The 25,529-nt window shown below is 36.0% G+C and overlaps 1 protein-coding gene across 16 annotated transcripts in view; it reads right to left on the reverse strand.

Moving 5' to 3' along the window:
* ROBO2 (roundabout guidance receptor 2) overlaps positions 1–25,529 on the reverse strand; it is a 608,856-nt gene that overhangs the window by 225,071 nt on the left and 358,256 nt on the right. For all 16 annotated transcript variants that reach the window (XM_056807276.1, XM_056807277.1, XM_056807269.1 and 13 more), the window contains exon 5: positions 19,925–20,063. In XM_056807276.1, the coding sequence (XP_056663254.1) occupies positions 19,925–20,063 (139 nt within the window). The remainder of the gene's footprint in view (positions 1–19,924; positions 20,064–25,529) is intronic.

A 25,529-nucleotide genomic window follows, 5' to 3' on the forward strand; every position in this document is an offset into this window, starting at 1 on the left:
TGGATCAAAGAGTATGCACAGTGCTTAATTCCAAATTGCCTTCCAGAATGGTTGGGTCATTTCACAACTCTACCAGCAATGTATTAGTGTCCCAATTTTGCCACACCCCCTCCAACATTTACATTTCAAAACAGAAACAGCTGAGATCCCCTGGGCTGTCCTAAGCCAAGTTTAAGCTACCATTGGTACATGTGACATACAGGAAGTGATGTATAAAAAAGTCTATAGATTCGCGTCACTTCCTCTTGCCGGTCTCTTTTTGGCAGTGGAGGCATTGAGCTCTGGGTCTCTCTCTGGGTTTTTCATGGAGACATGGCTCTGGCTCATTGTGCTGGGCAGCATTTTCGCATCTTGGGGTGGGCCAGGTGCGGCATCTTCCCTGAGCTCTCTCGGAGTTTAGGCTGATTCCTTTACCTTCCAAAAGCACTATCCTCTTGGGAAGCCGAGCTAGTTTTTCATCTTCTGAGGAGGCCTCCAGCCTGAGTTCTCTGAGCTCCCCTTGGCTCAGGCTAGGCTGGAGAAATCCTATACCCTTTTCCCTCTCTTTTTCTTAATTCCTTCCCTCTATATTAATTAAGCCACCATAAAATTTCCAAACTAACTTGAGTATTTTTATTGGGATTGAATTAAATCCCTGATGATCATTAGTATAATTTATTAGTCAAAACCCCCTAAATTTACTCCTTACAATAGATGCTGCTGGACTTTGTTGAAGATATATAGAAAAATTAATGATTTATGTGGGTCTATTTTGAAACCTTCAACAGAAGGCAGTCAACAATGTGCCTTGCTAGTGCAAGACCAAGGGGAGGTCCAGAGCCCTTGCCCAGCCTGCAGTGAGAACCTGAACTCTAGCAGAAGACAGTATATGCCCTGGCTGACCTGGGTATAACCAGGTCTGGAGCCCCTGACCAAACCCAAGATGAGGTCCCAAATCACAACACAAGGCAATCAGTAAGTCTAGAATAAGAACTCAAGCCCTTACAAACCCCCCTGAGTTTAGGCCCTAAGCCCCAGCATAAGGCACTTCGTAGCCATTAGCAGTCTGAAGAGAAGACTGAATCAGCAGTGGGAAAGAGCTTTCAAAGATCCCTGTCCACAGGCCATGCTATCAACTTCAAAAAACTGAAACTTTCAGAAACCCATAAATAAAAGTTTAGATAACAACAAGGAAAAACTGAAGTTTAAGAGTCCCCTTCTACTCTGAAAACAGAGACCACTTGCAAGACAAAAGTATAAATCCAAAAAAGAGAGAGGGAAAAGCACAAAGATAAAAATATAAAAATCCACACCTAATTGTAGAAAATTTTACTGGAGACAAAGAAGAACAAAGCATAGGCTCAGAAGAGGACAGTGAAAGCATAGCAGCTATATGAAAAACATAAAAAATAGATATCAGTCTCAGATTCTGGAAGAGATCAAAAAGGGATTTCAAAACTCAATTAAGAAAGGCAGAACAAAAATGAGGAAGAGAAATTAAAGCAATGAAAAACAGAATTGGCCAAATGGAAAAGGAGATACAGTAATCCAATGAAGAAGAGTCCTGTGAAAAGTAGAACTCTCAAAATAGAAAAGGAAGTTCAAAAGCTCACAGAAGAAAATAATTCTATAATAATTAGATTTGGGCAAATAGAAGCTAATGACTTCATTAGATCTTAAAAACCCTAAAACAAAATCAAGAGAATAAAAAAATTGAAGAAAACATGAAAATGTCATTGAAAAACCAACTTACTTGGAAAATAGAGCCAGAAGAAACAATTTAATAATTATTAAACTACCTTAAAGTGATAATTGTTTTAAAAGCTTAGACATCATACTATAAGAAATTATCAAAGAAAAGCATCCTGATTTTTTTGAAGAGGATCAAATAAAAATGAAAGAATGCTGAAAGAAATCCCTAAAGGACAATATTTGGGAATATTGTAGCCAAATGCAAGAAGTCCAAAACCTGAGAGAAAATGCAAGCAGCCAGAAAGAAACAATTCAAATATAATGAAGCTACACAGGATTAGACAGGATTTAGCAGCTTCCACATTCAAAGGTCAAAATGGTTTGCAATCTGTTATTCCAAAAGGCAAAGGAACTTTTTTAACAACCCATAATCATCCATCCAACAAAAAAGTATGTTCTTTCAGAGGGGAAATGGAAATTTAATTAAATAGAAGATTTCCAATTTTCCTGATGAAAAGACTAGACCTAAGGAGAAAAAAAAATTATATTCAAATATAAGGCTCCAGAGAAGCATCAAAAAATAAATACGAAGGAGAAAATTTAAGGAATTCAGTAAGGAAAAACTGTTTATATTCCTACCTGGAAAGTTGCTATTTGTAACTCTTAAAATCTTTATCAGTATTAGAGCCTTTAGAAATAGCATACAAAAATTAATTTAAAGGAGAAAGCTGATAAGGGTGGCATGATGTGTACAAAAGAAAAACCAAAGGACATAAAAGAGGATTGTACTCAGAAAAAAAAGGGAAGGGAGAGGTAGAATGGGGCAAGCTATCATACTTAAAGAGGCATGAAAAATTATTGCAGGAAGATGAGGGATATGACAGGAAATGTTTAAACCTTACTCTCATTGGAATTGACTCAGAAAGGGAACAAAAATCATAAATATTTGAGTATAGAATCCTTAAAGAAAAGTAGGATAGGGATTATAAAGGGTGGAGAGTGAAAGAAGGAAAAGAGAAGTGAGAAGTATTAGTTAAATTCAAGGCACTTTTGTGGAGGGCCAGAATGTAAGGTGAGAGAAAAAGCAGAATCAAAAAGGGAAATAAGATAGAGAGGAGGTAATTAATAAGTAATCATAACTGTGAATGTGAACAGGATAAAATCACATATAAAATGAATTAAAGCAGAATCTTATGATATGTTGTATACAAGAAATACATTAGAGGCAGGGAGACACACAAACAGAGTAAAGGCAACTGACTAGGGAAGAAACTTTTGTGCTTCTGTTGAAGTAAAAAGCAGATGTACCAATCATGATCTGAGACAAAGCTAAAGGAAAAATAGATAAAATTAATAGATAAGGAACAAATTATATCTTAATAAAAAGTAATATGGACAATGAAGTAATATCAATTATATGCACCAAAATATACAGCTTCCAAGTTTGTAAAGGTGAAATTAAATTAATTTCATGAGAAAAAAGATAGTAAAACTATGTGATGGGCCTAAAATTTCTCATATCATATCTAGACAAAAATAAACCAAAAAATAAACAAAAGATCAGTTGAAGAAGTGAATGTAAGTTTAGAAAAGTTAAAACTAAAAGATTTCTGAAGCAAACTGAATGCAATAGAAAGGAATATATCTTCTTTTCAGCAGTACATGGTAACTATGCAAAATATGACCATGTGTTAGAGCATGGAAACTTCGTGACTCAATGCAGAAAATCAGAAATAATAAATATATCCTTTTCAGATCAGAATGTAATAAAAAAATTTAATATATAAGGGTCTATATAAATACAAATAAAAATTAATTGAAAACTAAATAATTTAATTCTAAAAAAGGATGTTTCAAACAACCAAGTATATTAAACAATCGGCCAAAGCAGGATTTAGGAGAAAATTTATATCTCTAAATAATTACATCAACAAAAAGAGACCAGGAAGATCAATGAATTGGGCATAAAACTAAAAAAAACTAGGGATGAAAAAAATTGAGAAGCTCCAATTAAAGACTAAATTGGATATTCTAAAAATCAAAAGAAAAATAAATAAAATTGATAGTTGATTAATTTGATTAAAAAATCCAAGAAGAAAATCAAATTATCAGTATAAAAAATGAAAAGGGTGAAGAAATTAAATCAATCATTAGGAATTATTTCACACAATTTTTACTAATAAATCTGACAATTTAATTGAAGTGGATGACTATTTACAAATTTTGTCTTGTTTAACTAAAGGGGAAATAGAATCCTTCAATAATTCCTCAACAGAAAAAGAAATTGAACAAGCCATCAGAGAACTTCATAAAAATAAATTCCCAGGGTCACATTGATTCAAAAATGAATTCTATCAAATAATTAAAGAAAAATTAATCTCAATACTTTGTAAACCATAGTTTACAAAAACAGAGAAAGAAAATTATAGGCCAATTTCATTGATGATTATAGATGCAAAAAAATGAAATAAAATACAAGAGGAGACTACAGCAATAATCATAAGAATCATTCACTATAACCAGATGGGAATTATATCAGGAATGCAGAGCTGGTTTAATATTAAGAAAACTATCTGCATATTTGACCATGTCAATAAACAAATCAAATAGTAATCCCATATCTCAATAGATAGAGAAGAACTTTGAATAAATGTCAGATATAAACAATTTTAAAAATTTCATTTGCTCACAGATAGACTGAACTAATATAATTTAAATGACAATTGTACTTTAAGAACAAAATATATCTGGAAGAACAAAAGGTCAAGAATATAAATGGAATTAATGAAAAAAATATGAAGAAAGGTGACCAGACCTCAAACAATACTATAAAAAATGATCATAAAAAACATGTAGTAACTAGCTAAGAAAGAGAATGGTGGCTTAAATGAATAGATTATACAAAATATACAGGGGGAAATTACATTAGCAATTTTGTGTGTGTTAAACCCATAGAGCCAAGCTTTGAGGATAAAAACTCATTAAGCAGGGGTCCCCAAACCTTCTACACAGGGGCCAGTTCACTGTCCCTCAGACTGTTGGAGCACCAGACTATAGAAAAAGACTGAACAAATCTGTATACACTGTCTGGGATAGCGGAGGCTGTGGTGCTGGCTGGGATGAGCCTGTCCCACCTTGCACAGCCCCATCACCGCCACCCCTATACCGGGCAGCCGTAGACACAGTGCGGAATCCCCTCCCCCAGATCGCCGCTCACCATGCTGATGTCTTCCATTGTGCAGTCACATAATCCTTTGTGAGGCGCCTCGTACTCCTTCAGTTACTCTCAGAACAAGGAGGCATGCAAAGGATGATGTCACCGGAAGCAGTACTGTATGTGAGCGACGCCCTGCAGTGCTCCTCTCACTGACCACCAATGAAAGAGGTGCCCCTTCCGGAAGTGTGGTGGGGGCCGGATAAATGACTGCAGGGGGCCTCATGTGGCCTGTGGGCTGTAGTTTGGGGATCTAGTTATAGATTCTATAAGCTGGACAGATATATATAGATATATATATATATATAAATTGTGGGGTTATTTATTGGGGTACAGGACAGAGAAACCTGGGTCCTCCAAATCATGCTGCCCAGGTGATAGACCATATTAGGAACACATTAGGGAAACCAACCCCCATTTTCCATCATCTCCCTCTTTCCCTACAGTAGCATTGTGACATTTTATCCCCCACAGTCAGATTTGTCCAGCTTCTTTGTTTCTACTTGAAGGGATATCTGAATCCAGTTCAACAGAGAAGCCCCAAGACCATCCCTCACTGAGGCAAGCCCCCACCAAGGCTTATCTCCAAATCCTCTCTGTGCCCGAGAAGCTGAGGTTGTCCTTGGCACCAACTCTCCTCCACCCCTTTCCCCCAGGGAATCTCAACATATCAGTACAGCATTTGACAACAACCACTCTCAAGGGAGGGGAGAGGAGAGTGGGGGCTAGCCCATTCAGGCTTCGACTCTCTCTCATTCAGATTCTTCTCCAGAAACTCCTTGAGGAACTCCACTAACACACCATCAAAAATCAGTAGAAGAACCTTTATTTTAACCTCAGGAACCTCCATTTCTATACTCATTAATAGAAACTTTTTGACTTAGTTCTTGATTTATCACTTGTTTGTGCACTACAAACACACAAAATATATTAATATAAAAAGGAGAATGCTAGAATATTTGAAGTTCAAAACAGGAACAACAAGAACAATTTATTTTAAAAATTGACATTATTCAGTGAGAAGCTACACCTAGGTTCCAATTCATTTCCATTTCTCCTGAAAAGGAGTCACTATGATTTCCAAGTTGGAAAGGGCACTGAACTAAAACATCTTATCAGTCACTTTATAATATCATTCTATATGATTTCCCCAGAAAGTACATTAAATAGCACTTTCATCCTGGAGAATCTTTCTCCGGGGATTTTCAATTGTCACTTGGATTGTCATGAGAGAACAGAAGAAGGGACATATTGCTCTTGTTTTGTCTTTTATTGATGTATGAGGATACTTTGAGTTTGCCTATAGATTTAGTTTATAGCCAACTATTTTTATTCAAGAAAAAGTGATTTTACTAATCTGTGCAACTTTTTAAAATATTCGCTATAAAACTCCAAAGTAGTCTGTCCTAGGACCACTTCTATGTGGCTTTCATCAAATGATTCAAATCTTAGTTTTATATATGCATACTATATATATGTAAAACACTACAATAAAAACACTGACCTATGAAAACTTGATGCAAGTTTTAATAGATGAAACCTATTGTCTATCTATTCATAATATCTATTCATAATCTCTGAGCCACATTATGATCCATATTTTACAGTGGAATAAACCAAAACAAATAGATCAGGAGACCTGCCCAGAGTCACACAACAAGTAAGTAAGTGTCTGAGACCAAATGATATGGGAATAGGATGATATGGTCCCTGTCATTCTCTTTGGTTTTTGTGGTGTACTGAGAAAGATTTCAGTGAGCTTAAAGATAATGAGCTTTATTCTAATATTTTAATTGACTACAAAAAGTTTTTATACATACCAATATACTGGAAATAGATGTTTATATCTAAATTTTATGGAACAAGATGAAAAAACCAATTTTCCATAATAATTATAATAGCTATTAACATCATAATATTTCCTTGTTTAAAAAGGCACTATTAAAATGATTTAAAGTCATTCAAAAGCTAAGTAGCTGATGAATATTCCTCATGAAAGTCAAAATTCTGATAAGCAATTTTGTCTAAACAAATTAGAAGTTTAATTTTCTCTGTTTGATAAAATATTTCCTTATCCCTCATCAAAAGTCAGAAAAACAGAGATTCAGTGATGAAAAAAGATCTTGAGATTAACTAGTTCAAGTCTTTAATTATACAGATGAGGAAGTTAAGGCACAGAGAGTTTAATGGAACATAAATAGTAAGAAACATACGTTGTATTTGAATGCAGATCTATGGCCCCAATTCAGTTCTTTCCCTATTACGTAGTATTGAGAGGTGTGAGCTCTACTCTGTTCTACCTGGGATTTATCATTTTAGGGGCTAAAATTATGATGGGACTGAATTATTGAAGAGTCTGGTGGCCAGGAATTTAATTACTCAATTCCAATGAATTACTCAAGTCAGAATGACTTTTATGGTAGTTTATTAACAAATAGAGAGAGTGAAAGTAAGGAAAATGAGAGAGAAATGGGTACTCAGGCATGGTCTGAAGCAGGAAGGGCTCCAGGGGTCCAGCAAAGGGGACTCAGAGGAATAATTAAATAAAGTTTCCAGCCACAAGGCCTCCTCCAAGAGGAGGGGCCTCTCCAGAGGCTGTTGCCTCCAGAAAAGCCAAGGAAGGGGAGTGAGCCCTTTTCACTCACCACCTGTCAGTCCAAAGGGAAGCGGTCTGAGGTCTCAAGCCTGAGCCCCTCCAAGGCCAAGCTCAAAGGCAATGGACCCCTCACAGGAAGTGTGATTGAAGAAACTTGGGCAAAGACAAAAAATTGGATCTGCAAATCAAGGAGAGCTCAGAACATTTGGAACACACAAATCATTGCGGGGGGGGGGGGAGCAGTTCCAATGGAAGTTTGAGAGAGAGAGACACTTGGGACTCCAGCTGCCTGAGAATTCACTTTTCTGCTTCTGCCTTAAGGTGGGGGACAGGTCCCTTCATCTCCTCTCAGGCCATTGCCTTCTTTTTATTTAGTCTTGCCCAGAAGAGACCCTGGCAGAGTTACTGCCAATTCTTTCCTCTGAGAAAATACTTTATTTATTTATGTTGAAGAGACTTATTTTTTCAAAGCCTTCATCAGTATTATAACTCAGATTTGTGGACTTCCTTTATTTCCCTCCTTCCTAAACCCACCCTTACCTCCTTCTGCCCAAAAATAAATAGATCCTTTAGCTAAAAGAACTAGCTTGTAGGATTGGTTATTAGAGGGAAAATTACAACCTACCATCTGTGAGAGAATCTCCATCAAGACAACTGGGAAGGAAGAACAGGGAGTAGTGTAGGGTAGGGGCCCACTATTCAGCCTATTTCTTTTGTTACTTCCTGGTTTAAAATTTTTAAATTCTCCCACTATAATTCCGCATGTTTTCCTCTCTAGTACAGAAGTGACCACCAAATTTAAAGACAGTTCTTTACGACACTTCCTGTGCCTTTGGTCCACTTTTACGTATCAATGGCGGCTTTAACTTTGCTTTGGACTGCCCAGGAGGCAGTCGGTGGTTTTTGATTTGTCACTAGCTAGCACATGTGGGTGTCATGGACTTCCACCCCCCCCATACACACACTTAAGGATTAAGTGGGGGGTATGTGCATTCTTGGTGGCTAAAATCTACAGAACAAACAGGGGAGAGTTAATTCCATCTTCACATCATTGACTACTTGGGGACTATGGATCAGAGCTAAAGTACTTATAGAGCAATTCCTTAGTCAATAACAAACAAAGGAAAACCGGAAAGAAAAAAGGAAGGAAGGAAAGAAAGGATTTTAGTTCATCCCAATACAGATAATGCATAATCATGATGCCATTTATCCCGTTAAGAAAGGTTCCATTTACTCCGATATTTTCTAATAATTTTATGAGAAAATGGGATGTATTTTGTCAAAGATTTTTTCTGGTTCTATTGAAATAATCATATGGTTAATGGTGGTTTTATTATTGACATACTCAATTATGCTGATGGTTTTCCCAATATTGAACCATTCCTGATATAAAACCCACCTGACCATGGTATATGATTCTCGTGATATAATATTGTAATCTAGTTTTTTATCTAACATTTTTGTATAAACATTTATGAGGGACATTGGTCTAGATTCTTCTTCCTCTCTTTTATATGGAGGACATAGGACAAAATGGGCCCACTGAGCAAAGCAGGCATGCCTGCCTGAGATTCTCAGCAAAGCCCCAGTCCCTCACACAAAGACACTGCTGCTCCTAGCCAAAGGTCATCATTAAACCCTGAGTACTCCCTCAGTCTGAAGGGCAAAGAAGTCTTTGTAATGGCATGAGTGAAAGTATCAGACCTTCCTTCCTCTAAGTGATGCAGAAGAGATTTGCTGTCCCTCTTTCTCAACTTGCTTAAATCTAAAATAGCAACCCTGGTAATGTTCTGGTGTGAAGTCGTTCCATAAACATCATCCTGTGGGAAAGTAACACTCCTCAAGAATGTTGCAGTGCGCAGCATTTTCCTCTATATAAGTCTTTCTTGAAAAACAAGTGCTTGATCACATGGGTCGATGGGGATATGATTGGGGACATAGACACCTAATGATCACCCTAATGCAAATGTCAACAGTATGGAAATAGCTTTTGATCAAGGACACATGAAAAATCCTTTGGAATTGCATGCTGAATAGAGGAGGGGGTGAAGGGAGGGGAGGGAAAGAATATGACTCTTGAAACCAAGGAAAAATATTCTAAATTGACTAATTTCATGAAAATTTCAAACAAAGGCTTTTTTGTTACAATAAATATTGTTCATGGCTAAAATGTCTCTCCATATGGCCCTGGGTTTATCTCTTAATCTTCATCTATTTTTCTCCATATCTATCTTTCTCTCTCAATATCCTTTCTCAATGACAAAACCATGGCACTCCTCTCACAGTGTCCCCATCTCTTTTAGCTCTTCCTGGTTTAGGAATCAATATCATATATATGTCATAAAAAGATTAGAAATATTCCCTCTTCCACTATTTTTATAGATAATTTGGGTAATATTGAATTTATTTGTTGAATTTTTGGTAGGATTCACTTGCAAATACATATGACCCTGAGTTGTTGTTCTTTAAGGGAGTTCTTTGGTGGTTTGTTCAGTTTCTCTTGTTGTGATGTTGTTTTAAGCATTATAATTCCTCTGGTTTTACTGGGTAGTTTATATATATGCAATTAAATGTATTTAATTTAGATTGTAAGCTTTATTGGCATATATTTGGGCAAGATAACTATGAATAATTTCTTTATTTTTTTATCATTTATTGTGTTGTGTAATTTCTAATCACAGGTACCCAAATGATAAGCAAAATCTCCAAGCCATAAACAAAGATAGGTTTATTGTTGGAGGGTTGGTCCCATGACAAAGCTGGACCTATTAATATTATCACTTATATTAACTCAAAACTACCGCTAACATTAAAATCTAATCCTCATATAAGGTGAGAGGGGGGTTTTCTCTCACAATTGTAATTTTGCCTTTTTTCATTTTTGATACTGATAATTTTGTTATTTTCTATTTCTAATCAATTAATCAATGGTTTATAAATTTTAGTTATTTTTCACAAAACCAACTCTTCTTCCTACTCTTTACTTTGATGGTTTTCTTATTTTTAATTTTATTCATCTCTTCTTTGATTTCAAGGTTTCCAATTTGGTGTTTAATTGAGCATTTTTTAGTTTGTTCATATGTTTTGTTTTAGTTTCATGCCCAATTCACTCATCTGCTCATTCCCTATTTTTAAGCATTTATACATATGAATTTTCCCCTAAATACCACTTTGGCTGCATCCCATGAAATTTGATGTGGTATCTCCTCGTTGTCATTTGTTGATTATTTCTGTGATTCATTTTTATTTGACCCATTTATTCTTTAGGATAACATTATTTAGTTTCCAATTAATTTTTTGTCTTTCTGCTGCCCTTTGTTGAATTTAATTTTGATTCCATCATGGTTTGAAAAGTATTTATTTATAATCTCTGCTTTTCTACATTTGGATATGATGTTTTTATGCCCTACTATATAGTTAGTTTTAGTGAAGTTGCCATATACTGCTGAGAAAAAGGTGTATTCCTTTCTATGTTGGTAAAATTTTCTCTAGAGAGCAATCATATCCAATTTTTCTAAATATCTACTTACCTCTTTAACTTTGTTCTTATCTATTTTTGGTGGTTTTTATCTACTTCTGAGAGGGGAAGCCTGAGATTTCCCCTCTCCCCCCAGTAACATTTTACTATCTGTTTCTTCCTGTAATATATGTAACTTTTCCTTTAGGAATTTGGATGCTATGTCATTTGGAGCAAATATTTAATATTGATATTGTTTCATTTCTATAGTGTCATTCATAATGATGTAATTTCCTTCCTTATCTCTTTTAATTAGATCAATTTTTACTTTTGCTTTGACTGATATCGTGATTGCTACCCTTGCTGATTTTACTTTATCTGAGTCATAATAGATTGTACTCTAGCCTCTTACTTATGTTCTGTGTGTATTTCTGTCTTAAATGTATTTCTTTTGGACAGTTTATTGTGGGATTCTGTTTTTCAATCCACTCAGCTATCCTCTTCTGTTTTATGGATGAGTTCATCACATTCACAGTTATGATTACTGTGTGTTTTCCTACATCTCATGTTTCCTCTATTTATTCTCTCTCTCTCTCTCTCTCTCTCTCTCTCTCTCTCTCTCTCTCTCTCTCTCTCTCTCTCTCTCTCCTTTTAGCCTTTCTCTGTTCACAAATGTTTTTGACTACATCATCTAATTTCACCCAACTTTAACTCTATCCCCCACTCCTCCCTTATTCTTCCTATCCTCGTCCTTAATTTTAGGGTAAGTTATATTACCATAGCTGATTTAGTGTGGGTATTATTTCCACAGTGAGTTAGTTCTGATAAAAGTAAGGCTCAATCATAGTTGCTACCCCGATCTTCTCCATTCTTTTTGCCACTTATGCACTTCTTAGTGAGAGGTAGTTTAACCCATTCTATCTCTCCTTTTTCTCTTTTCCTCGTGTGTTCCTCTGACCTTTTTATATTTTTGATGAGTCCATGTTATTTATCATCCTTCTTTCTATGTATACTCCTTTTCATTGTTCTAATAGTAATAAAATTTTTAAGTATTTTAGATACCTTAGGTATCTTGTGTACATGAAGTATCTTACCTTTCTCAAGTATCATAGATATCTTTAATTATTTCAATTACCAACCTATCCTCATAAAAACCATTAAATTTCAATTTTACCTTTCTATGCTTTCCTTGAATGTCAAATTTGCTCATCAAATTTTCTTTACAGCTCTGATTTTTATGGTAAGGAAAGTTTGAAATTCCTCTGTTTTCTTAAATACCAATTATTTCCCTGGAAGATTATTTTCAGGTTCGCCCAGTATGTAATTTTAAGTTGTAGTTCCAGGTCCTATTCCATGGTTTCAAGCTCTTTAATGAAGAAGCTGCTAAGTTCTATGTAACACTGACTATCTTCCCAATATTTGAATTGTTTCTTACTGGTAGTTTGTAATACTTTTCTCTTGCCCTGAGAATTCTGGAATTTGGTACAATAGGCCTGGAGTATTTTATTATGGGTTCTTTTTCATGAAGTGACTGGTGGATTCACTCAATTTCTATTTTTCACTCTTATTTGAGGTTATTAGTGAAGTTTTCCTAATCATTTCTTATAATATAGTGTCCAGGTTCTTTTTTTTTTAATGTGGTTTTTAGGTAGTCCATTAATTCTAAGATCATTCTACGAGATCTATTTTCCAGGTTGCTCATTTTTCCACCCCTGTGGGCTCAGTGCTCTACTCTCATGTGAGAATTGTAGGTTTTCTTCCTTCTCTGCCTTCTATACCTGTGTGGAGTGGTTTAGGCTAGGCTTGTTCCCGTTCTGAAAATTTGTTGTCTCTGGCAGAATTGCTCCATTTTCAGCCAGTTCTTACAGACACTGTGCTTCCTGGGCTATTTTCTCTCCTTACCCTGAGGTGATATAGGTATCTTGTAGCTTTCCCTTTATTGTAGGAAATTAATTGTGTGTGTGTGTATGTGTGTGTGTGCGCGCGCGCGTGCACCATCTTAGCTCCTAGCATGCAACTCTCCAATGATTTTCAAATGTACTTATCCAGCCATAACACTTGCTGACCTCTAGGCTCATGTCTCCAGTATCTTTCTGAGACCTTGCATGTCCTGTAGATGACTTAAAATCCATATGTCCAAAACTCGACTCATTATTTTTGTTCTCAGACCTTCCATCCTTCCAAAATATTCCTATTATTGTCAATGGTGATCATCCCTGATCCCCAGGGTCATAATCTAAGTATCATTCCCAACTCCTTCCTATTTCTACCCTCTCATTTCCAATCTGTTGCCATTTATTGCACACCTTTCCTCTCCTCTGACAGTGTCACAACCCCGGTATAGGACCTCATCATCTCATGCCTGGTCTATTAAATTGGTGGGTCTATTAATGGTGATGGGTCTGCCTTCCTCTAGTCATTCCCACTGAAATCCGTCTTCCTTTTCACCTGAAAAGTTTCTCTTTTTTTCTATAGTGCAGGTCTGACCATATCACCTCCCTGGCTCAATCAATTATGGCTCCTTATCACCTCCAGAATCAAATACAAAATTGTGTTTGGTTATGTAAGTCCTTTAGGCTTTAATACCTTATTCCCTATCTTGTACTCTTCAACCCAGTGACACTGGTCTCCTTCATCTCTTGGCTCTTAACATTATCTTCGGTTTACCCCATGCCTGAAAGCTACCTCTTCTAATTTCTACAGCCTAACTTCCCTGAATATCCTCAAGTTTTAATAAAATTATGTCTTCTGTAAGAAACCTTTCTTGAGCTAATAGAGTGACTTCCCTCTTTATTTTCTCTTTGTCCCATGTATCGCTTGTTTGCACATTTTTGTTTGCTTGTCCTCCTAAAGGAGGGACTGTGGTGACTTTTTTTGTATCCCCATTTTTAAACATAATATCTGGTACATTATAGGTGCTTAATAAAAGCTTATTAACTGACTATCTTCCTAATATTGCAAATATAAGAAGATATGCCAAATGGACAAGAGAGGGATATAGGATCTTGGCTTTAGCACTGTAAGGATTATTAAAAGACACCAATCGCCTTGAGGTGGCTGCTCTGAGCCAGCAGTGAATCTATAAACTTTGAACTGCTAACATCTTAGAGACTTATTGATTTATCAGCCAAGGCTTAGCTAATAAATAGATAACATCTAGTTTAGAGAGGAGCTTCATGGATTTCTCCTGGCTTGGGCTGAGGGTAGAAGACTGTCAGCCATTGGGTAACACATAGGCATTTCTATTATTCTCTTTCCTGATCCACATTATTCTCCTTCCACCTTAATAAGCCATTTAAAAGGACCACTTAGCAGTCAGAGCTAACTATTGGGGGGCAAGAAGGAGAACATTTGGAGGGGTTTGGGGAGAAATGGTCTACTTCGGTTGAGTCAAGCCAAGCTTCAACCACCTGCCATTCACTTTCTCTCCAAGCAGCTCTGTGTTGGGAGATATTCACCTCAGGGTGTTAGGTAAAGCCAGTTCCTAGCAACCTGCCAAAATTCTCTCCTTGAGGTCTTTCTTCCTCCCTGACACAGTTGTTGTATCAGGTGAGCCTGAATCACAGATCTGAAGCAGAGAAGCGTCCATCTTTAATCTCTGTCCCATGGGGATAGCCCATAGGCTACAGGGCATCTCCCCATTACCCTTTACCCTGCCAGACAAAGTCAAGAGACACATTCTTGGTCACTAGACATTCTGGCAGGGATTCTTGGTACACCCTCTAACTGCTCATTCAGGAAGAGCAGTAACAGACATCCATTTTGATCTGTCTTGGGGGATGGCATCCTGTCAAGTCAAGTCACGTTAAACCTTGACCACCTGCTACATTCATCTTTCAGGGCCTTCCCAATTACCTTTTTACAATAGTAGAGTAAAAGATGGTGAGCCATATTGAACCAGAGACCAAACTGACCAGAGTAAGGATGAGAAATCAATGCATAAAAATAACCTCTTGCATTTGAATTACCCTTCTTGGCAGCTTCTTAGTTTGTTCATAAAAATTAATAATGCTATAGTCACTCAATAAAAATTAATTTTTTTGTCTAAAAGTGATTTAATTTATAGGCAGAAATCACCTATCACTGTCTCTACTTTACAGACAAATAAAGTAATACATATTTATTGAAAACCAAGAATATGTCAATGATCATGCTCCATTTTATGGTGAATAGAAGGGAAAAAAGGAAATGATGCCTAATCTCAAGGAGCAGCGTCATAGAGAAATTAATATCACATTCTTAACATCATACAGGTGGTGTAATTAGAACATAATTATCCAATTTCTCACAATACTTGACTATTTTTAATAACCCCTCATTTATAAATCCTTACTACATGTCTAGATTTAGTGAGAAAATGTAAAGTAACATTTACATTTTTTCTGTAGCCCTACAATAATGGCTAGTAGCCCTGTTACCAGCACACACTCTTCTAGTGTGTTTGTGTAACGAAAGGAGTTTGGAGATATTTTTAAACACATTTTAATTAGAGGGTCTACATCAGTCAAGCTAATCATTGTGAATGTTCATTAGGAAATCAAAATACCACGTATCCTTGAAGGAGAATGCTACATGGAATGAAGGCTGATTTCCTCAGCATGATCTCCTAGCACCTGTAAGTCATCCTGAATCATGAAAAATAATGCTACCAGGACAATTAATAGGAGAATCAACATTGCTATTTAAAACCATAAACATTAGCCACACTGATGGATTAAATCTTAATTTCGTTCTTTTTCTAAACAAAAAATGAGATAGTTATGCTGAAATTCAGGGCACTATGCTTTAAAATCTTTTTCAAATTTGAATCATAAGAAATTTTTGTATTATGTTGTATAGATTTTATTTGGTTTTTAATGTGATACTAAATACTAATAAGTCATAATAGAGTGCACCATTTTACATTTTACATTTTGAAAATGAAAGAAAAAATTTACAGGAAACTTTATTTAGTCTTGATAGATATGAAAAATACAGTGAACATTAAAATCGGTAACTCTGACTGGCTATTAGGAGCATTATTTTCACTACTATAATTCCCTACATAAATAAAATTAATCTTTCTGTAACAGATCATTTGCTATGAGCATGGGGTAGGGTGGGACGAGCCCAGAATTAGAAAGACAATATAGCTAAAACCAAGGTGGATATAACAAAATTATTATGCCTCCTACAATAAAGGTAAATCATTTATAAGTTCTTTTAAGTTTACTAATGGAAAGAAAAGCCTTGAGATATGCCAAAATAAGCAAAACATTTATATTAATGACACCATTATGCAGCTAGAAATTTCAAGGAAGATTAGAGTGCTATGCAGTAAGAATATTACGAAGATCTATTTTTAAATTTTACTTGTATGAATAGGATACTAAGTTCTCTTAGATCTACAGAAGAAAACCGTGGTCGGGTTCCTTAGTTGAGAGTCTACAATTTATCTTATAGATGTAGTTTTTTCTGTTTCAAAAGAGAGACTATCCCACACTACACATAATTGCTAGCTTTGTTCTTTAACATATACATGTCTTTGGGGAAGAAGTATTGAAGAACACTATGCACAAAGGAAAATGTACTTGCAAAAATAGCGCCAGGTTTGACAAGAAAAATGTATCTCAAGATAAAGTCAAAACTAATGCTTGATTTAGAAAAAAAGGGGGACATCATAAAAACATTAGGAGAACAAAGAATAGTTTACCTGCAGAAGTTATGGATAAGGGAAGAAACCTTATGAGAAGTGAAATGAATAATATTGATGACATTAATTGAAAAAGGTTTTGCACAAAAAATCAATGAAAATTATATTAAAAGGAAAACAACAAATTTGAGGGAAATTATAACAAGTGTCTTTGACAAAGTCGTCAATTCTCAATTATATATAGCGAACTGACTCAAACTTATAAGAATAGAAAAAAATCCTCAATTAAAGATTGGTCAAAGGTTATGTACAAGCAATTCTCAGATGATGAAATTAAAATTACATTTAGTTAATGAAAAAAATGCTCCAAATCACTATTGAATGAAGAAATGCAATAAAACAACTTTGAGACAACCTCACACCTATCAGATGGGTAACATGACAAAAAAGAAAATGATAAATGTTGAAGGGAATATGGGAAAATCAAAACACCAATATGCTGTTGATGGAACTATGACCTGATATAGATATTCTGGACAGCAATCTATAACTTAGCTAAAGGGCCATTAAACTATACCTGCCCTTGACCTAGCATTACCACTTCTGGGTCTGTAACCCAAAGAAACCAAAGATGCAGGAAAAGAACCTTCTGATACAAAAAAATTTATAGCAGTCATTTTTGTGGTGGGAAAGAATTAGAAACCAGAGATGTCCGTCAATTGGGGAATGGCTGAACAAGTTGTGGTATATGATTATAATAGAATACTATTGAAACCTAAGAAATGGCAAACAGGACCTTTTGAGTTCTGAAAAAACTAGAAAGAGTGATGTGAACTGATCAAGTGAAGTGAGCAGAACCTGGAGAACAACATTGGTCAACTATGAAGGATTAAGTCATTTTCAGCAAGTTAGAAAAATTCAAGCAGACATTATCTTTCTTTTTAAATTTTACATCTTTATATTTTTAAAGTTAATGAATACTCCAAGTCAATTCTCATGTTCAAAATATAATAGAAGATTAAAAATAAAACTATGAGTATATGCTATCACTTTTAAAACAAAAAACATACATTTAATTCAATAGTGTATTCAAAGACATTCTATTTGCTTGTAATTCTTCAGACATACTTTCTTAGAGGAAATAAAATACATAAAAGTTATGACCTCTTACCTTAATGAATTTCTTTAAACCTGAATTCAATGAATGGAAGCCTTACATGGTAATTCTAAATATTGTTTTTCCCAAATACATACAAGATAACTTATTTTCAATGTGTTCGTTCCTTTGAAAATCTTTTTTTTAAGTAATAGTCTTCTTGTAACATATTCAAATGGATCATTTTTCAGAATGGCAAATAAAACCCTGAATTAACTATATTACTCAAATGACTTCCAGATCTCCCTATATACAACTGTAGTCTCTGTCTTTAGATACAATCCCACATCAGACTATTGGACATGTCCCAATGGATGCTTCCCATGCACCTCAAATTGAACATATCCCAAACAGAACCTGTGTTTTCTCCCAGGCATTAACTCTCTCTGTGTAGGTATCAAAAATATCACCATCCTTCTAGACAACCATGTTAATAATGTCAGAGTTATTGTAAAACATCAATTTTCCTTATGTTCCACATCCAGTATGTTGCCAACTGTACTACCACATCTCACTCTCTCGCAGTACAACATTCACTGCTCAAGGCCAGGACTGCATCTTCCCTTTTTTAGGCTTTTGTAATAGACTCCTAACTGGTCTTTTTGGCTCAGGATACTCTATTCTCCAATACAGCCTCCACATAGGTGCCACTGATAATCATTTTTAATATAATTTATTTATTTAGAATATTTTTCCATGGTTACATGATTCATGCCCCCCTCCATCCCCTCCCCTCTCCTGGACCTGACAAGCAATTCTACTGGGTTACACAGGTATCATTGTTCAAAACCCATTTACATATTATTCATATTTGCAATACAGTGATCTTTAAATGTCAATACCCATCATATCCCCACTGAACCATGTGATCCATCATATGTTCTTCTTCTGCATTTCTACTCTCTTAATTCTTTCTCTGGATGTGGAGAACATCTTTCTCACAAGTTCCTCTGGATTGTCCTGAATCGTTGCTTTGCTACTAGTAGAGAAGTCTAATACATTCAATTGTACCACAGTGTGTTAGTCTCTGTGTACAATGTTCTCCTGGTTCTGCTCCTCTCGCTCTGCATCACTTCCTGGAGGTTGTTCCAGTCCCCATGGAATTCCTCCACTTTATTATTCCTTTGAGCACAATAGTATTCCATCACCAACAGATACCACAATGTGTTCTACCATTCCCCAATTAATGGACACCCCTTTATTCTCCAATTTTTGGCCACCACAAAGAGCGCAGCTATGAATATTCTTGTACATGTCTTTTTCCTTATTATCTCTTTGGGGTACAAACCCAGCAGTGCTATGGCTGGATCAAAGGGCAGACAGTCTTTTAGCGCCCTTTGGACATAGTTCCAAATTGCCCTCCAGAATGGTTGGATCAATTCACAACTCCACCAGCAATGCATTAATGTCCCGACTTTGCCACATCCCCTCCAGCATTCATTACTTTCCTTTGTTGTCATGCTGGCCAATTGGCTAGTTGTAAGGTGATACCTCAGAGTTGTTTTGATTTGCATTTCTCTAATATGGAGGGATTTAGAACACTTTCCCATGTGCTTATTGATAGTTTTGATCTCTTCATCAGAGAACTGCCTATTCATATCCCTTGCTCATTTGTTTTTGCTTTCCTTCTACTTTTGGTTACATTGGTTTTGCCAAACTGATCATCTTAAAGCACAGATTTGACCATATCACTCCCTGATTCATGAAGTTTCAGGGACTCCTTAGTGCTCCTAAGATCAAATGTAATTTTTTCCTTTTTAAAACCTCCCATCTCGCTCCAGCCTAAATATATTTGAATTTTTGCACTTTATTTCCCTTCAGCTTCATGTCAAAGTAGGAACTTCTTCTGTTCCCTCTATTCTCTATGACATTTCATCTTCTACCTACCATTTGTGACCGTTTTTTGATTACTTGTATTTACCTACTTTGCATTCATTTTATCATTGTTTTGCAAACATTTATACATGTTCGAGTTATCTATCATTGTAGAAGATAAGTTCTTAGAGAGCAAAGATTGCTTCATTTTTTTTTGTCTTTATATTCCTATTTCGTATCACAGTGTCTGAAACATAGCCGGTATTCATCATTGCTCCTTGATTGGCTTATTTATTGAGAATAATGTTTTACAAGTATGAAATGAGTTTATAGACACACCACAACCACAGTCAAAAGCCCTTTTCAGTCTGAAGATCTCTTACCTTCCTCTCGGTAAATCTGCATCATCTTTTTTCCATCTGACAGTTGGCTGAGGATCTCCTTGGACTTGACATCGAAACTCAATAGCTTCTTCTTCCAGTATCACTTGGTTAATTGGTCTTCTGAGGAAAGTGGGTCGCTCTTGGGAAAAAAAGATGGAATAATTCGTGTAAATAGTTTATTATACTTCTCCTGCCCTCAGCCTTGCTATGTAGCACAGAACACTCTTTTCTAGGCCCTTCTAACTTCTTATATTTCTCCTTGCTGGCCTGATTCACAAACAGGAAGAATCTCCAGCAAGTCAACTTACAAATCTACACCTCTATATCCGAGCTCTTCCTAGAACACCAGGTGTGAATCTCTTAAACTTGTGATATGTGTCCTTCTGGATCCCATGAAGATATCCCCAAACTTCCTGGCACTCTCTTAAAGCCTCAGAGGTTTTCCTTTCCCTTAGATTTCAATATAACCCATTGCAAAGTCATGTTGATTCTACATCCAGGATAATCCCTTTCATCTTGCTCCTTTCTCCCTATGCTGCCATTGTAACCTCTTGGCTGCATTATTTTGATAGTCTCTTCACTATTTATTTACTCCTTTAAATTCATGCCTTAAACAGCTCCCTGAGATGATCCCTTTAATAAACAGGTGGCACCATTCTATTTGACCTCCTGAGGTGGATTGCTTGCTATTCTTGAGTCAGGAAAATGTGCTGATGAATTTCATCTGAATTACTTATTAGCTATATGATCCAAGGCAAGTCAAGCAGCTCTGAGGCCACATTTCCTTACTGATAAAATGGGATAATTCTATTATAGTCATTTCATTTTCCTGAGCCAGACAGGATGATCAGTTTATGAAACTTGACAAAGCGTGAAGCATTATGGAAATGCTGGCTATTATTACGGCTCCTGAGTCTGGTACTTAAGTTCATCTGCAAGCCCATGGATAGCCCACCTTTCAGCCCCATTTCACACCTCCCTTCAAATCCGGTTTCAGTCAAATTGGACTAAAAGTTGTTGCTTGAACATAACTTGTTTTCTCTGGCTCCCATGATTTTGTATAAGCCCTTCCCCACACCTCAACTGTGTTTCTTCTTCATTTGTCCAGTCCAAACTTCTCTATTTGATTCCAGATTAGAGGCAGCCTCTTGTATGAATGCTTCCCCAATTACCCTGGCTGGTAGTGCTCTGTCCATCAACAAGTTTCCTTATATGAGCTCGCTTCCATCTTATCTAAGCCCTTCTGTGTTTCAACTGCACTTTACCTCCTAGATCTGTCTGCTACCCTAATCCCCACCTCTAGAAAAAATAGAGAGCTCTCTGAGGCCAAGAACTGTCGCATTTTTCACAAGAATCACCCTAGTACATAGTAAATATTTAATGTCAAATGAATTGATTTAAAATTTTACATTGTTACTGCTGTGAGTGAATAAATATTCCCTTAAATTCCAAATAGTCTTCATATGACACAAGTCTACAAAAATTTGGTTTTGAACTGAACAGCACCAAAGGATTGAATCCTTCAAACTTGTAAACTGTATGTCTACTTATATATGTAACCTGATCTGATCCTTAATAAACTGATTTAATGAACTGAATTAGATGAAAGACAGCTTTTGGTTCTCCATCATCAATAACAAGAGGAACTATGATTACTTAATATTTAAATAAAAGATAGGAGATGGCAGTATTGCCATTTCCTCCCACCCCCAAATTACTATAGTGGCTCAGGAGCAACAGCGTTGAAATTTCTCAGATCGGAAAGAAAAGAAATACAAGTGAATAGCTACAGTTTTATTTCAACAAAGTCTAATGTTACCAAAAAATTTGATTTGGCATGAACATAACATCCCATGGAACATTTATATTAGATTGCCACTCTCCCCATTATTTCTGTTTACTATGCCAATTTCATTCCCATCTCCAAACAATTCAATGGATTCCTTCTTTTTTTAATTTAATTTTTATTTTGCTTCATTTCCTTCCACTATTCTTTCCCCTGATTGCTTTTATAACATTGTTGCATTTTTCCATGAGTTGCATCTTTTCATAGTTCTGTACATTCCTATATATACAAAGAATAGTGATTGTATCTTTCCAAAATTTATTGATTCTTCCATTAAATTAATAATTTCAAAACCCTCCCGGAGGCAAGATGGTGGCTTAGAAGGAAAAGTCAAGACCTCTCCTAAAACCCTTACACACCAAACAGAAACAAAGCACTTCGAGAGGGACACAAAAACAAATTCAACAACAGGACACAGGCAGGGGAGCCTCCTATTCAATTCAACTTAAAAGGTTCTCAGAGAAGGTTGAATTCTATGCTTTAAGGAAAAAGAAGAAGGAGGTCCCCAAACTCCTCTCCCACCTCCTATGTTGAGCCTGGAGATCGCTGGTGGCTTCTGGGGTCATAGAAGGAGAGCTCCAGCCTGGAGGGAGTACCTTGCTGCTGCTACAAGCAGCTGGAGGAGAGGGTAATAGAGGAGACCAGCTTGGTTGCTCAGGCTTCAGCTACCATACCGCCATCTTGGGCTTCTGCCTCTGGAGGCTTTAACCTCAGGACACAGCCAGCTCCACCAGAAGAGTATAGCCAGGCTTAATTCAATCTAGCAATAGTGTAGATAAGAAGCCTTCAGAGGACTGGGAAGCCCATTCTCCAACACCCCACCCCCATCTACTGCACTCAGACCCACAGTAAGAATCCTACTGACTGGGATTCCAGGGTGAAGCCTGTAACTGCAACAGAGTGCCTTAGTGCCAAGGCCAGAGACTCCGGGTTTTGGCCAGGCAGCCTTCAGGGAGGTGGCTGGCAAGGGAGAGGAGAGGAGGTTGAATGTAACTACCCTTTAGCATCTACACTTTCCCTTTTGCCTTCCACTTCTGTGTGCAGCTGGGAAAGATCAGACCTAAATCTAGTTAGTCAGCAGAGTAGAGAAGAACAGTCCAAACCCACAGATCCAGCAAATAAACAAAGGAAAAAATTACAGCCAATGACAAGGGGGGAAAGAAGAAAAAAATATGAGTAAACAACAGAAAAAAGAAAAAAGAAATTACATTCAACAGTTTCTATCCAGGTAATGAACAAAGTACAAATGGAACAGAGGAAGGCCAAGGAATACCAAGCAAATACTCAGGAACTCCTGCACATTAGACACAGGCTTTGGAAAAACTCAAAATACAATTTAAAAAACAATTATGAGAAGTCAAAGACAATTAGGAAAATAACATTAAAAAAGAAAAATAGGTCATCTGGAAACAGGCACAGGAGCTAAAATAGGAAAATAGTGTCTTTAAAGAGAATTTATCAGCTTGAAAATGAGGGAAAGAAAGTTAAAGATGTTTTTCAAAGAAAAATAATCCAAAGGGAAAAGGATGTTCAAAAAGCCAGGAATGGAAATCATTCTTTAAAAATTAGAATTGAACAACTAGAAGTAAATGACTTTACAAGTCATCAAGAATCTATAAAACAAAATCAAAAGAATGAAAAAATTGAGTAAAATATGAAACATGTCATTGATAAAATGACAGACCTTGAAAAATAGAAGAAAAAATTTAAGAATTATTGGACTTCTGGAAAGTCATGACAAAAGAGAAAGCTTCGACATTATTCTACAGAAAATCATCCAACAAAACTGATATGTATCACTTATTCACTATGATCTGGTGGAATTTAGACCAGGAATGCAAGGATGGTTTAATATTGGGAAATCTATCTATATAATTGATCATATCAATAAGCAAACCAACAAAAATCACATGATTATCACAATAGATGCAGAAAAAGCCTTTGACAAAACAGAACACACATTCCTATGGAAAAACACTAGAAAGGATAGGAACAGAAGGGCCTCTCCTAAGAGTAATAAAGAGTATATTTTAAAAACCATCAGTAAGCATCATCTGTAATGGAGATAAATCCGAAGCCTTCCCAATAAGATCAGGAGTAAAGCAAGGCTGCCAATTATCACCTCTATTATTTAACATTGTACTAGAAATGCTAGCAGGAGCAATTAGAGAAGAAAATGGAATTGAAGGGATTAAAGTAGGCAATGAGGAGAGAGTTAAAGTATCACCTGTTACAGATGATATGATGATCTACTTAAAGAATCTTAGAGAATCAACCAAAAAGCTAGTGGAAATAATCAACAACTTTAGCAACGTTGCAGGATACAAAAATAAACCTACATAAATCATCAGCATTTCTCTCTAGAGTTAGTAAGAGAAATTCCATTTAAAATCACCCTAGACAATATAAAATATTTAGGAATCTATTTACAAAGACAATAAAAATGACAACTGTACCCAAATTAATTAATTTATTTAGTGACATGCCTATCAAAAAACCAAGAAACTTTTTTACTGAATTAGAAAAAATATATATACCAAAGTTCATTTGGAAGAACAAAAGATCAAGAATATCAAGGGAACTAATGAAAAATGTGAAGGATGGGGGCAGGGTAGCAGTACCGGATCTTAAACTGTACTATAAAGCAGTGTTCATCAAAAGAATATGGTACTGGTTAAGAGACAGAAGGGAGGATCAATGTAATAAACTTGGAGTAAATGACCTCAGCAAGATGGTATACAATAAACCCAAAGATCCCAGCTTTTGGGACAAAAATCCACTATTTGACAAAAACTGCTGGGAAAATTGAAAAACAGTAAGGAAGCGATTGGGTTTAGAACAACGTCTCATATTCTACACCATACTCTACACCAAGATAAATTCAGAATGGGTAAAGGACATATATATATATATATATATATATATATATATATATATAAAGAAGGAAACTATATGTCAATTAGGTGAACATAGAATAGTATACCTGTCAGATCTATGGGAAAAGAAAGATTTTAAAACCAAACAAGAGATAGAGAATATTACAAAATGTAATCAAATTAAAAAGTTTTGTACAAACAAAACCATTGTGACCAAACAAAATTATAAGGAAAGCAACAAATTGAGAAAAAAATCTTTATTAAAATAAACCTCTGACAAAGATCTAATTACTCATATTTACAAGGAGCTAAATCAGTTTTCCAAAAAATCAAGCTATCCACTAATTGATAAATGGGCAAAGGACATGAATAGGCAGTTCTGAGATAAGGAAAACAAAGCTATCAATAAGTACATGAAACATGCTCTATATCTCTTATAATCAGAGAGATGCAAATCAAAACAGCTCTGAGGTATCACCTCACACCTAGCAGATTGGCTAATGGAAAGTAATGATTGCTGGTGGGGATGTGGCAAAGTTGGGACTTTAATGCATTGCTGGTGGAGTTGTGAATTGATCCAACCATTCTGGAAGGCAATGTGGAGGTATGCCCAAAGGACTTTAAAAGATTGCCTTCCCTTCGATCCAGCCATACCACTGCTGAGTTTGTATCCAAAAGAGATAATAGGGGAAAATAGGTGTACAAAAATATTCTTAGCCACAGTCTTTGTGGTAGCAAAAAATTGGAAAATGAGGTGATGTCCTTTGATTGGGAAATGGTTGAGCAAGTTGTGGTAACTGATGGCAATGGAATACTATTGTGCTCAAAGGAATAATGAACTGGAGGAATTTCATAGGAACTGGAAGAACCTCCAGTAATTGAT

This window comes from Monodelphis domestica, chromosome 8 (genome assembly GCF_027887165.1).
Source record: "Monodelphis domestica isolate mMonDom1 chromosome 8, mMonDom1.pri, whole genome shotgun sequence".
NCBI lineage: Eukaryota > Metazoa > Chordata > Mammalia > Didelphimorphia > Didelphidae > Monodelphis > Monodelphis domestica.